Below are 14491 nucleotides of genomic sequence, written 5' to 3' on the forward strand. Positions count from 1 at the left end.
GACACTAGTCATATCAGTCTGACCAGCTGAATATTACTCACTTTATCTCAATTAAATAATCATTTGCTGACTGCAAATAATGCATTTTTAAAATGACATTGGTAAAATATATTTTTATTGTATTTATTTATTTATTTATTGAGTGATGATGCATCTAAGCTGCTAGGTGTCAGTGCAACATAAAAATATTACTAAGTGGACCATTAACACTGTATTGGTATTTTTCATACATGTTATTAATGTGTCCATTGATTACTGTAATGCATTAATGCTAAACAAGTGAAATTACAGTGTAAAAATAAACATTAAAGTTTAAATATTAATGCAAATCTCAAATATTGATTTTTGCTAGTAATTCTAGTTTTGTGAACTAAAATATATGAATGAGTATACTCGCCTCACCCATGACTTCAAATATGTAAAGTTTCTTTGCAAAACTCAGAAATTTTCAGTAGTGCAGAGTTCAATTCAATTGTTCAATTCAATTTTTGAATAAATTCCCAAATGGCTAAAAATCATTTAACTGCCTTAGTGCTGCCCCTAGTGAATGATTTAATTGCAGCTGCCACTGACATGGCCACCAACTAAGCCAGTATCAGTGACCATATCATTACTGCCTTTAAAAGATTTGAGTTATAATAACAGATATTTATGAGTAGCTCTGTGTTATTTCTTCAGAAATGCATATTTTTTTAGTTAAGGATTGAATATTGAAAATTGAAATCCAATACATAAATGTTGTGGGAAATTAGGGTGAGAAAGTAATCTGTGTACTTTACTCTCACTTTCACTCAGCATCCAGCTGCTCTGATGAATCTTGGGGCTATCCTCCACCTTAATGGGAAACTGAAGGAGGCAGAGAGCAAATACCTCCGTGCACTGCAGCTCAAACCAGATGACCTCATCACTCAGTCCAACCTCCACAAACTCTGGAATGTCATGCAGAAACGGGGCCTGCAAACTACTGGGTCATGATCTTTTGCCATAACCCCAGCAGATGTTTGATCATGTTTGATCTGTGGAGTTTTGTGGTGTTGGAACTCCTACAGTACGTTTTTATCTTGTCTTGAGGAACTCAGCTCAAACCAAGAGCTCAAATGGGCTCATAATACTGAAAAAAGGTTTCGAGGTTGATTATTAGGTCAGGAGGGGTTTACTGAGAATGAACTGTACCCTCTGGAGACATGTGATGATCAAACGGAAGTTTGTTTTTGAAGATCCTCTTTCATGAAAGAAAATTGCAGGGCAACAGTGAAGACTTCTGGAGTTAAATTTACATCTTACATTCAACATACCTTGAGAAGAAAAGGTTTATCTATGTGTATTTGTCTTATTTCATGGTCAAGAACTGAGCTGAAGCAGCTATGTAGGGTTCCACAGGGAACATAACATAAAGGAAACCCCTGAGAACTCTGCACGAGGGGTAAATGTTGTATGCGATTTTCCTGATGGCTTTACCGATGCACTTACTGCTGCAGGGTTTTATGTGATGACCGTATCATTGATGACCAGGAGCACCACTGAGAAGAACATTGTGTTCAAGACAACAAGACAATATGGAAGCCATTGTCTACTGCCAATCATGTCTTTCCCCCATCAAATCCCTTAAAAAATATCCCCAGAAAATAATTTATTGCTAATGACAAGCCAACAGTGTCTTTAGAAGTCTGTTCATACTGTATCTTTTTTTTTACAGGGGGGCTACATTCGAGTTTCATGTCTTCTCCTGTCAAGAAACATTTGACCACAATAAAGAGAACATTTGTGATGATTCAATATTCCTGTTCTTTGTAGATGATTATGACCATTTGATAATCTCATTAATAATGAGGAATTTATTCACTGTATATTGAAATCAATCTGTCTCTACCTGCAAAAAGTAGCTGGTGTCATTTAAAACAAAACTAAAAGTGAAATTTAAAGTGATGTGAAATCAGATGGCAAAATTTTACATTCCCATTGGGAACAGAGTAAGTTCTGGTCCAAAATGTGAGTTTCTAGAAGAAAGTTTCCAATAACATTTATTTAATGTTGATCTCTTTTCCAATTTTTCGAGGGGCATATACAGTATATCCGTGTGTATTGAAGTCAGAGCTGCTGAAGTGTCAACAGTTAGCTTCCCGTATCAGCAGCAGATGACTTGATACTGAAAACATACTGTAGTTTTTCTGTTCTCTCAAACCTTTCTCATTTAAGTTTAGAAATGTATCTCCTCTTTGGCATTTGTGAGTCTTCTATACACTTCACTCTTATAATTCAACAGAAAGTGTTTGATTGGTCTCTCTTTTTAGAACTGCTGTGAGTTATCCAGTTTCTTCGGTTTATGAGGGAGGGAGCAGCAGAGATGTTTAAACTGATGAGTGTTCATCAATATTCAGTGCTGGTCCTTTCTTTAGGCAAACTAAGCAAGCTGCTTAGGGCCCCTGATCTGCCAGGGGCCCCCCACACAGTCAAAGACATAAGTAGTTTTATGAACATATTAATGGGGGCCCCCACACAAATTTTTGCTGAGGGCCTCCAAAAGGCTAGGACCGGCACTGACAATATTCTCAGACTTTAAATGGTAGAAGAAGATGGAGAGCTGCTATATTGAATATCAGCACAACGATATTATTGGTTTAAATTGCTTTGGTTTAAATCTGCATTTCTCTTTTTTGGCGTATTGCAGTGAAGCAGTTCTCCTTGTTAGCAGGCATTTGCTCCTTTTGTGCACATTTTGACAGTAATATTTGAATTTAAAGTGTTGGCGGATTTTATATTGGTAAAAACGTGTGAGCTCAAAAGTTGTTATCAGTGTTATTCATCAGCATTTATTTATCAGTGCTTTTATCTTTTCTCTGTAGGTGTTAGATTATGAGGCTGTAGGTACTTTGAAGTGCTGCAAGAGCTGGTTGACTTGGGCAGCTAACTTGAGTGGCTCTCTTCAGTGAAGTGTCTTTTGAGGAGGAGTCCTGTTCAACGCTGACTTTGTCTTGATATATATATATGGAGAAAATAGAAAATCTCTCGTCTGATTTGTCACTGAAGATATTTGGTGATTTCCTCTGTTACTCTTAAAAGGTAAAGGGGAGCATGATTGGTGGTTATCAGAAGCCCTCTTGCTTTAGGGCAGCAGTCTGTAGAGAATAAATAATTTTAATGAAGTTGATCAAACACAATGTGTGTAGGTGAGAGTGAATTTTCACCATGCTTACAGATGATTGTACTATATTAAACTGTACACAGTGATGAATATAATAATAATGCCAAGGGTCCTGATATCTGATTGTCCTGATAATGCCAATCGTAATGTCTGGTTTCACCAGTAAATTTGTACTGTGACAAACATGATTTTACTGGAAAAGCATACACTAAAACGTATTTTTGAAAAGAATAGTTTAGAAATATGTAATCAGTGACAATCCTATTTTAACACTAACTACAAAAATTTGTGAGAGTACAGAATCGTGAATTCAGTACCGTAAATCGAACAAATTCTTACACCCTTTTTCATTTCTGTTTTAACAAAATACTAGAAATATTTTTTTTATCTGATTAATTGATTAATTGAAGAAATTACCAAAGATTAATCGATTATCAAAATAATCTCTTCTAAAGAGATTGATCACAGAGACGATCTCATAACTCAAAGGGGTGAGTCTTATTGAGTCTAATTATGTCAAAATTATGTGTGCAGAAATTCAGGAAACTTGAGAAAGCAACACCTCTTGAAGATCTGAAGATCACTGGGTCACTTTTACATTTAAATTATGGGGCACATCAGTGTTACAGTTCTGACCCACTACAGACTCCATTCACTGCCTCAGTAAATGAAATCCAACTCAGAAATATTAAAGTCAGTTTCCCCCATCAGTGTCATGCTTGAGAAGTGTGTAATTCTATGTGACTGTATGGGCTTTTGACATGTTTAATTTGTAGATGAGTCTGTCAGACAGCTGATGTTCATCTGTTATTAGTCCTTTTTAACCTCTCACTTCAAACCACAGAATTCCTAACAGAAAACCACACAGCTGCAGGTGTGTGTTTATAGGTGTGTGTGTGTGCACCTGGTTATCATCTTGGGAATAAATATGGTTATTTGGGATTTTTTATACAGTTTTGTATAAAATTGTCTTTTAGCAATCCATTAAAATAATGAGTCAAAAAATTTATGTTGAAAATAATTGAAGATGCTGTTTCTGGTTAATTTGTTAAACTGGAAATGGAAGGTCAAGCTGAGCACATTGCATTGTCTGAAACACTGTATCATGCAGTGCGCTCTGGTTGTAACACTGCACATTTTAGAAAATGAAGTAGGCCATCTGAGTATTCCATGCATACAAAAAATAGAGCATAACAGTTGGGTTCTGGAAGTAAAAATTGCATTAATTTTCTCCATAGGCAAATTTATTTTCATTTTTTCTTTTCTTTACTCTAAAGGTAAAGCTTTAAAGACAGACTTACCGTGACCTCCAAGGCTGTGGTGTATGCTTCTGTTGAAGTCATAAGTCTGTGTTATTTCAACTTCAACATTTAATACAAATCTTGCAGTTATGTTAGTATGCAGTTAGTATGTAATGGGTTAGTCATGCAGAATTGCATTGAATACTGCACACAACTGCATTAGTTTTAATTTCTTGTTCCATGATTATTAAACATATACAATATTTATTCCATCAATTATCTCATGGATTCATGCGGTGTAATAATAATAATTCATTTTCTGTGTATTTCACATGTGTATCAGTGGGAGCTCAGGATGACTTTGATGATATGAAGAATATCAACGAAGATGTGAGAGACACATTAGGTAGGTTATCATAACCTATTTTTACATCATCAAATGATGTGTTCTGATATCTTTCATCTTGACATATGCATTTAATTTTTTTTTTTATTTTTTTTTTGTCTTATGTGCATCAGTTTTATTAAAATTACTCAGAGGTCCTTAGAGGACAAAAGTGTCTGCATCAAAAAACTGCCTCAATTATATTAATTTTATTAATTAGAGTTCATTTTTTAACCAATATCAGTCCTGATCATAACTACCAAATATTCATTCATTTTCAGGATTTTAGTCTTTTAAATGCCAGTTTGTTTACATAATGCCACTGTTGTTTTTCACACACACACACACACACACACACATTTCTCAGTATACACTCTGACATCCATACCAACACACCCACACAATTTTAGCTGCATCATTTATTCAATTGGCCTGCAGTGCTCTATAATACAGCAAACAAAAAATAGGAAAAAAGCATGTATTTTCTCCATAGGCTAAATATGAGTAAAATGGCGCCATCTGGTGGAAAATATTAAATGGTCTGCACTTACATAGCGCCTTTTTTTTTTTTTACCTTAGCGGTTCTACAAAGCGCTTTGCACTGTGTCTCGCTCACCCATTCACACACCAATGACAGCAGAACTGCCATTCAAGGCGCAAGCCTGCAATTGGTAGCAATTTGGGGTTCAGTGTCTTGCCCAAGAACCCTTCGGCATGTGGAGTTATGTGGGCCTGGAGTCGAATCGCTAACCCTGCGATTAGTGGACAACCTAACCTGAAGCCAGGGCTCTGGAATGAAAGCATAATATCATATAATTCATGATTTTATGCTTTAATGGCACTGGGATCAAATATTGCATTTTTAATGGGTTTCAATGGGGACATTTTTGTCCTTAAGGTCCTGAATGTAACTATTTTGTGTACACAGTGTATTATAGATGTATTATAGAAATTGAGGTTGAAATTACAAAATTCCCCCAAAAATACACACCTTTGGCTAAATTTATGCCATTGGCATTAACAGCCAAAATGATTGAAAAAACAAAAATGAAAAAGGCAAAAATGTCCCTAAGGTCACACAAGGGTTTAATGGAATTAGTTTTAAATATTGGTACAGTTACATCATTGAATAATATGAATAAACAAAGAAAGAATTAAGTGTGCTTCAAAGGTGTCAAAAATATATAGCCACTGGTGCTCACTGGAATAAGATGCACAACTCGTTGAAAAAGGCACTCATATGGTGAAGATAAAAATGCCTTTATTCAACTATATGACTGTATGACAACTTTATTCAATAATATGATGATGCTGATTATTATAAATTATTATTATTATTATTATTATTATTTTTTTTTTTTTGCTTTTTAACAGACTGTGATGATGTTGGGAAAGTGCCAAACATATAGTGGAAGACTGTATGACTCAGTAAAGACATCCTTTATATTTCCATCCTTTCCATCCTTGTACATGTCAGGATGCTATTTAAGATTTCACCCATACAACAAGCTGGATTATTAGTAATGTGTTTCAATAGCTGAAAGTTTCCTGGAATGTTCTTAAAACAGTATTGACGAGTGTCAGTATCAGTATTAGTTTTTACTGCCATCTTCAGGTTGAAACTAGTATTGCTCTTGTAAATACATTTGCCTTATTTACTTTCCCAAAGTTTGAATGATCATTTTTTCTTTACTCCTCTTTTGATTAAATCAAACAAACAAACAAAAAATCCTATTATCTGATACTTGTGTAATCATGTTGTTTAGTCATGTGCTGTACTCTTGGTAAGTGTGTTCATGGATAAACCAAGATTAAGTCAATTTTGTAATGTACAGTATATTTATATTATATAACTATATAATTTAACTTTTCGTTGCATTATTTGCTCTGTGATGTTATTAAATATCTGAAAATGAATTATGTTTGTTTGTAAGTTTGAAGTAAGCTGTTATCAGTGTCTTTATCTGAGCAGGTGTTCCAATGCTATTTATAGGCTGCAGTGTTTCCTCTCTCTGAAGTCTTTTAAGTCTCCCATAAGATATGTGACTTCAGCTTCCCTCTGGCATGCGTGCGCCTTCAGTGAAGTGTCTCTGTGAGGTGGAGGAGGAGTCCTTTTCATCAGCGCTGACGTTATTTTTATATATATGGTGTAAATCAGAAATGCCTCTTCTGATTTGTCACTGAAGTTGTTTGGTGGTTTCCTCTGTTCTTTCTAATAAGGTAATATTGAGTGTGATTGGAAGATTTGGGTTGCTTTCTGCTCTTTAGGGGACTGACAGGAGCCACTTTCTTCAGTGTCTTTGGGTGAGCAGAGGAGAAACTTGTGCTGAGCTCTGAGCTGATCATCACATGGTGTTTGTTTAGAGCAGATGAAGATGGGGAGCTCTCTGATGCTTATGTTTCTGTTCTTTTTGGTAAAACTCATCACAGCTGGTAGGTACAAATGTAGGGTCAATGAAGAAAATAATCTCAATTTAAACATTTATATGCAATAACGTAAAAATGTTAAAATAATGCTACTGTCTTTATGCCACACATTCTCAGTTTTGTGTATTTAAGAGGTTTATACTGTTTTGTGGCTTTATTTTTCCATCTGTTCTCCTGCTTTTTCTCCTGTTTTTTTACCCTCTCTCTGTCTCTTGTCTGTTTTAAAAGAAGATACTGTGAATGTGAGGTTGGTCGATGGTAACAGTACCTGCAGTGGTAGAGTGGAGGTTCTTCATAGAGGACAGTGGGGAACAGTGAGTGGTGATTCCTGGGATCTTGTTGATGCAGCAGTGGTTTGTAGAGAGCTGGACTGTGGAGAGCCTGTAGATGTACTGCGTAATGCTCATTTTGGACCAGGATCAGGACCAGTCTGGATGAATCATGCAACGTGTACTGGATCAGAGTCCACACTGAAGAACTGTGGATTTTCAGGATGGGGTAACACTAACTCTGATCATGGTAAAGATGCCGGAGTCATCTGCTCAGGTGAGCTGCTCCAAATTTATTACATCCTTGTAAATTTCACCAAGGCCACTCACATAAAATGTAAAAGATTTCAGTGTGTACATACTGTATACTGTACACAAAGAAGCACAAAAAACGTTCACCATTCCTTGATGATGGAATGATTTTCCCATCCCTATCCGAACAGCTGAGAGTGTTTATTCCTTCAGGAAACATCTAAAGACACAACTCTTCCATTAGCACTTTATTCAAAACGGTTAAATAACTCTTAAAATTAAAAATAGCTTTCATGTATTATTTCACTGTTGTCTCACTTTCAGGTCTGTTTTAGTCTGTAATTTTCTGAACAATTTTGTGTTTTCAAGTGTTTGCAAAATGAATACTTTTACATGTATAATATGTCCCTCTGTAAACATAATTCCCAACTACATTTCTCAACTTAACTGTTTTCTAATTGTTTCTTTGTATATTCAAATACAAATAGAAATATCTATGTAATGTTTTTATGCCTAAATGTTGAATACTTTTCCGTTTGACATTACTGAGTCATGAATAACGAAAAGAAAAAAGGTTATAAGATATCAACTCTTGTGGATATATGATGGCATTCCTGTTAATGTTGGTCAGTTGTTGACCTACCAGTTAATATTTGCTAAAAATTTAGTTTCAAAGATTCCAAAAATTCAATGTCATACAGTATGAATCAAGAATTTAAGAATCTCTTTCTATACATCAAGTGTTTTTATTTCTGTTAACCATTTACTGTAAATGATCTGTGTCCTCTTGAACAGAAGTGAGGTTGGTTGGAGGTTCTCGCTGCTCTGGGAGATTCGAAATATTTCATGAGAACACGTGGGCTTCAGTGTGTGCTGCTGCCTTTGACCAGCAGGATGCAGAGGTTGTGTGTAGAGAGCTGGACTGTGGGGCTCCTGTACAGGTGCTGGGAGCAGCTGCTTTTGGCAAAGGAGAGGGTCAGATGTGGACAGAAGAGATTCAGTGTAGAGGCAACGAATCTCAGATTCACCTCTGTCCGACATCACCATCACATGAAAACAACTGTTCTTATGACAACAGTGTTGGACTGGTGTGTGCAGGTTGGAAGTAATTTTCTTTCCAGATTCAGATTTCTATTCCAAGATTAAAAATTAATATAATATCAAACTTTTTTGTTTTGTTTCTTATCATGTAAATCTTTATTTCCCTTATGTTTTTCTTTCTTTCTGTCAACGTCTATTCATTCCTCATCCATTTTGCTCAATATATAGACAGTAAGAGAGTGAGGTTGGTTGGTGGTAACACTCCCTGTGCTGGAAGAGTGGAGGTTCTTCATAGAGGACAGTGGAGAACAGTGTGTGGTGATTTCTGGGATATGGCTGATGCTGTAGTAGTGTGTAGAGAACTGGACTGTGGGGAACCTGTAGATGCTCTGAGTGGTGTTCATTTTGGACCAGGATCAGGACCAGTCTGGATGAATGGTGTGATCTGCAGCGGGTCAGAATCTACATTGAAGGACTGTGATTCACTTGAATTGCCTGATCGTTGTTATAATCATAGTAATGAAGCAGGAGTCATCTGCTCAGGTGAGCTGTTCCAAACTTTTTACAGCACGGATGATCCACCTCATTTATTAGATTTTTAAAGTGGAATATTTACACTAAAGTTAAAAAATTAATATTATTTCCAGGTCTAAGATAAATGGCATGCATTTTTTTATGTTTGTATTCTCTTGCTTCTTCAGGGGTCAGGCTTGTTGGAGGTTCTCGCTGCTCTGGGAGATTAGAGATACTTTATGAGAACACGTGGGCTTCAGTGTGTGCTGCTGCCTTTGACCAGCAGGATGCAGAGGTTGTGTGTAGAGAGCTGGACTGTGGGGCTCCTGTACAGGTGCTGGGAGCAGCTGCTTTTGGCAAAGGAGAGGGTCAGATGTGGACAGAAGAGATTCAGTGTAGAGGCAACGAATCTCAGATTCACCTCTGTCCGACATCACCATCACATGAAAACAACTGTTCTCATGACAACAGCGTTGGACTGGTGTGTGCAGGTTGGAACAGATGTCCTTTAATTTACTATTTTAAAGACCATTTAAAATCCTCAGACTGAATTTTATTTATTATATACAGTGTTTTCTCATTTATTATTTCATTTTACTCTTTCTATCTCTTTCCCCTCATTTTCTCTTTATTCCTCACTCTCTCTATTCAATATATAGACCGTAAGAGAGTGAGGTTGGTTGGTGGTCATAATCCCTGTGCTGGTAGAGTGGAGGTTCTTCATAGAGGACAGTGGGGAACAGTGTGTTATGATTTCTGGGATATGGCTGATGCTGCAGTGGTGTGTAGAGAGTTGGACTGTGGAGAACCTGTAGATGTACTAAGTGATGATGATGAGTTTGAACCAGGATCAGAACATATCTCGAGGAGTAGGGCGATGTGTACTGGCTCTGAGTCCACCTTAAAGAAATGTGATTCAGTAACAGAGAAAGATTACGGCAAGTGTTCTGATAAGAAGGCAGGAGTCATTTGTTCAGGTGAGCTATTCCAAACCTCAGCTTATTATTATAATACTATATTATTATATTATAATCCACATTAAATAAACCCCTCATACATAATTGGGCTATTGAAGTGAAGTGTTTTCATCCTCAAATTTTACATTGATGCTCTTTAAACAATGTTATATGTGCTTTATGATTGACCAACTATGGCAGCATTTACAGTATGTTGTTAGATGTTGGCACTATGTTGTTATTATTATGTTATTAAATGTTGTTATTTTTCCATTATAATTTTTATTTTTAGGGGTCAGACTTGTTGGAGGTTCTCGCTGCTCTGGGAGATTAGAGATATTTCATGAGAACACGTGGTATTCAGTGTGTGCTGCTGCCTTTGACCAGCAGGATGCAGAGGTTGTGTGTAGAGAGCTGGACTGTGGGGCTCCTGTACAGGTGCTGGGAGCAGCTGCTTTTGGCAAAGGAGAGGGTCAGATGTGGACAGAAGAGATTCAGTGTAGAGGCAACGAATCTCAAATTCACCTCTGTCTAACATCCTCTCCACATAAACACTCCTGCTCCCATGAAAATGATGAGAGTCTACTGTGTGCTGGTAAGTGTTAAATTAATATGAGAATGGGTTGTTCTTTATATTTCATAAAGGGTTAGTTCACTCAAAAATGAAAATCCTCTCATGATTTACATACCTTTAAGCCATCCCAGATGTTTTATAAGCAGATTTAATCTTTTTGTGCATACAATGCATGTAAATGGGTGCCATCAGGCTGCTGGCTGTTTGACGGTCCAAAAGGCATATTTAGGCAGCATAAAAGTAATTCACATGACTCCAGTTGATCAATGAATGTCTTCTGAAGCAAATCAATAGGTTTGTGTAAAAATAAATCGATAATTAAAACTTTATTAACTTAAAAAAATTACTTCCTGCAAGCAGTCGACACATCAGTGAAGTAAGCGCAATGGCACGTTCACGCGAGAATTTGGAAGCGTGCACTTTGTATACAACAGAGGAACAAACGTTATGTGAAAGTAAGTTAATTTAAAACAGAAATACAGTGCTGAGTGGAAGCAACAATTTAAAGTTAAACATTTTAATTATCGATTTGTTTCTTACACCAACCTATCGGTTTGCTTCAGAAAACATTAATTGATCGACTGAAGTCGTGTGGATTACTTTTATGCTGCCTAAATATGCCTTTTGGAGCGTCAAACAGCCAGCAGCCTGATGGCACCCATTTACAAGCGTTGTATGGACAAATTGAGCTGAAAATTGCTTGTAAAAATCTTCACTTCGGTTCTGTTGAAGAAGGAAAGTCATACACATCTGGGATGGATTAAAGGTAAGTAAATAATGAGAGTATTTGGGTGAACAAACCCTTTACATTTGATCATAATCTCACCAACACAACAGCAAGGTGGGCTATCGTATGTTTAAAATATGTCCGTATATGTCTCTTTCATTACTTGTAATTCTCTCTCACACTCTCTATATTTTTCTTAGACATACAGAATGTGAGACTGGTAAATGGTAACAGTCGCTGTGCTGGAAGAGTGGAGGTTCTTCATAGAGGACAGTGGGGAACAGTATGTGGTCAAGCCTGGGATATGGCTGATGCTGCAGTAGTGTGTAGAGAACTGAACTGCGGGGAACCTGTAGATGCTCTTGGTAATGCTTATTTTGGACCAGGATCAGGACCAATCTGGATGAGTTTTGTATTATGTACTGGATCTGAGTCTTCACTGAAAAACTGTGGATCATTAATGTTTGGTACATCCAACTGTGGACACAATGAGGATGCTGGAGTCATCTGCTCAGGTAAAAGAGAATGATGTCCTTTACTGCTCATTTAGAGGAAATTCCTTTCTAAATGTTTGGTCATCGATCCATTGTCAAACAAACAACTGTATGTCGTATTGAAAATATCCAGTTGTCACATAGCAGGGGGCAAATCTGATTTGGCAAATTTGATTTGTATCTATTTTCATCAAATTAAAAATATGCTATTAGTATTGTATTAAATTATGTTTTGAAACTTGCCACTCTGAATAATATTTTTTATCTGTTTTGTTTTATGAAATACACAGAGCACAAAGAGTACAGACTTGTTGATGGACCTCATCTGTGTTCTGGGAGATTAGAGATACATCATCAGAACATGTTGTATTCAGTGTGTGATGCTGCCTTTGACCAGCAGGATGCAGAAGTTGTGTGTAGAGAGCTGGACTGTGGGGCTCCTGTACAGGTGCTGGGAGCAGCTGCTTTTGGCAAAGGAGAAGGTCAGATTTGGACAGAAGAGATTCAGTGTAGAGGCAACGAGTCCCAAATATCCTTCTGTCCACAACAATCTTCAGGCAATAACAGCTGTTCCCATGACAATGATGTTGGGTTTAAATGTTCTGGTTAAGTATAAGTATTTGTCATCTCTTTGGATATACTGTATACATTCAGAACATACATGTTCATTTAAGTGAGTTTTACTGCTCTGTTCTGTTAAAATAAGCTCTGAGTTTTACATCCAGGTTACACAGCACTAAGACTGGTGAATGGATTAGACTCTTGTTCTGGTCAAGTGGAGCTTCAGTTTCTTAATGAGTGGGGCACAGTATGTGGTGCATGCTGGGACATGAGAGCTTCAAGTGTCCTCTGTAGACAGCTGAATTGTGGGATTGCTGTGTCTGTTGTGGGAGTGGACTGGTTTGGAGAGGGAAGTGGTGAAATCTGGGCTGATGTGTTTGATTGTCAGGGGAATGAAACACAACTCTCACAATGTCCCATCTCTTCATGGAGTCGAGCTGAACGCTCTCATGCACAAGATGTTGGAGTCATCTGCTCTAGTAAGAACACTTCGCACTTCTGTTTATGTTATTATAAGACATGCTTTTCTTAGAAGATTCATAACACTTTTTAATAAAGTCTTCAACCCAAATATTTAATTTGCATGATAGTATAATATTATCCTCATTGAAATTTCAAATGTTCTCTTCAGATTCGTCTCTGGCTCTTCATGATGGGCGAGTACGTTTGTCTGGAGAGAGGGAATGTGAGGGGGAGGTGGAAGTTTACATCCATCAGGTCTGGAGGAGAGTTCTGCTGGACTCCTGGAGTCTCACTGAATCCTCTGTGGTCTGCAGACAACTGGGCTGTGGCTCTGTGCTGAACTTCTATGGCTCCTCTTCATCCAGTCCTGAACACAGTCATGATTGTGTGATGGGCTTCCAGTGCTCTGGGAGTGAAGCTCATCTGGGGAACTGCAGCTCTCCACAAACTCTCAACTGTAGCTCCACACAACAGCTGTCAATCACCTGCCATGGTCAGAACAACAATATCTGGGCTATTTTCATTCACTGACAATAGATTAATATGAATTAACATGCATTTCTCTCTCTCTGTATATCTGACCTCAGGTCATGAGTCCATCAGGCTGGTGGGTTCAGGAGGAGACTGTGCAGGGAGGCTGGAGGTTTTACACAATGGCTCATGGGGGACAGTGTGTGATGACTCCTGGGATATTAAAGATGCCCATGTGGTGTGCAGGCAGCTGCAGTGTGGAGTGGCCCTCAATAACCAGCAGGTACCAGCCTGGTTTGGTCCTGGGTCTGGACCCATATGGCTAGATGAGGTGAACTGTGAGGGGAATGAGACGTCCCTGTGGAACTGCTCTTCTCAGGTCTGGGGAAAACATGACTGTCAACATAAGGAGGATGTAGGAGTCATGTGCTCAGGTTAACATTTATACAGTCATTTGAACAATAACTCAAAATATTTTGTACATTTCAATGGCGTATGTTTGTGTCTGATGGTTAGCAATATCCAGTGTGCTTGTATTATACATTAATAGACTGTGAGAGTTGTGAGAGTTGAGGTTGTCTCAAATCCTTTTCTAATTTAGAGTTTAAAGAGATCAGGTTAACTGAGGGCTGTGAAGGGAATGTGGAGGTTTTCTACAATGGATCATGGGGTAATGTATGTTGGAACCAGATGGACAGAGACACAGCGAGTCTGATCTGTCAAGAGCTGAACTGTGGAAGATCTGGTGTTGAGTCTGGTTCTTCATCAAGAGTAAAATCAGCTCGTAACTGGCTAGATGAAGTGAAATGTCGACCACATGACTCAAATCTGTGGCAGTGTCCATCATCACCTTGGGGAAAGAATGACTGTGGTGAAGATGAAGTGGCCAAAATCACCTGCTCAGGTAAGATGATATTTAAATATTCTAAGATTGTTTCAGTTGTCATGTTTCTTTAATCATAAGTTTTTATGTGCA

The 14491-nt window shown here is 37.7% G+C and overlaps 2 protein-coding genes and 1 pseudogene across 3 annotated transcripts in view; all 3 read left to right on the forward strand.

Moving 5' to 3' along the window:
• The window catches only part of tmtc2a (transmembrane O-mannosyltransferase targeting cadherins 2a), a 60142-nt gene extending 58377 nt beyond the window's left edge, over nt 1-1765 (forward strand). For both annotated transcript variants that reach the window (XM_051690872.1, XM_051690871.1), the window contains exon 12: nt 796-1765. In XM_051690872.1, the coding sequence (XP_051546832.1) occupies nt 796-975 (180 nt within the window). In that variant the 3' untranslated portion in view covers nt 976-1765. The remainder of the gene's footprint in view (nt 1-795) is intronic.
• LOC127436593 (scavenger receptor cysteine-rich type 1 protein M130-like) overlaps nt 1-14491 on the forward strand; it is a 110629-nt pseudogene that overhangs the window by 92006 nt on the left and 4132 nt on the right.
• LOC127436632 (scavenger receptor cysteine-rich type 1 protein M130) lies at nt 12648-14397 on the forward strand. Its single transcript, XM_051690880.1, has 4 exons — nt 12648-13061; nt 13214-13537; nt 13632-13949; nt 14206-14397. The coding sequence occupies exons 1-4, from the start codon at nt 12851-12853 to the stop codon at nt 14265-14267; spliced, it is 915 nt and encodes a 304-aa protein (XP_051546840.1). The 5' UTR covers nt 12648-12850; the 3' UTR covers nt 14268-14397.

This window comes from Myxocyprinus asiaticus, chromosome 47 (genome assembly GCF_019703515.2).
Source record: "Myxocyprinus asiaticus isolate MX2 ecotype Aquarium Trade chromosome 47, UBuf_Myxa_2, whole genome shotgun sequence".
Taxonomy (NCBI): Eukaryota; Metazoa; Chordata; class Actinopteri; order Cypriniformes; family Catostomidae; genus Myxocyprinus; species Myxocyprinus asiaticus.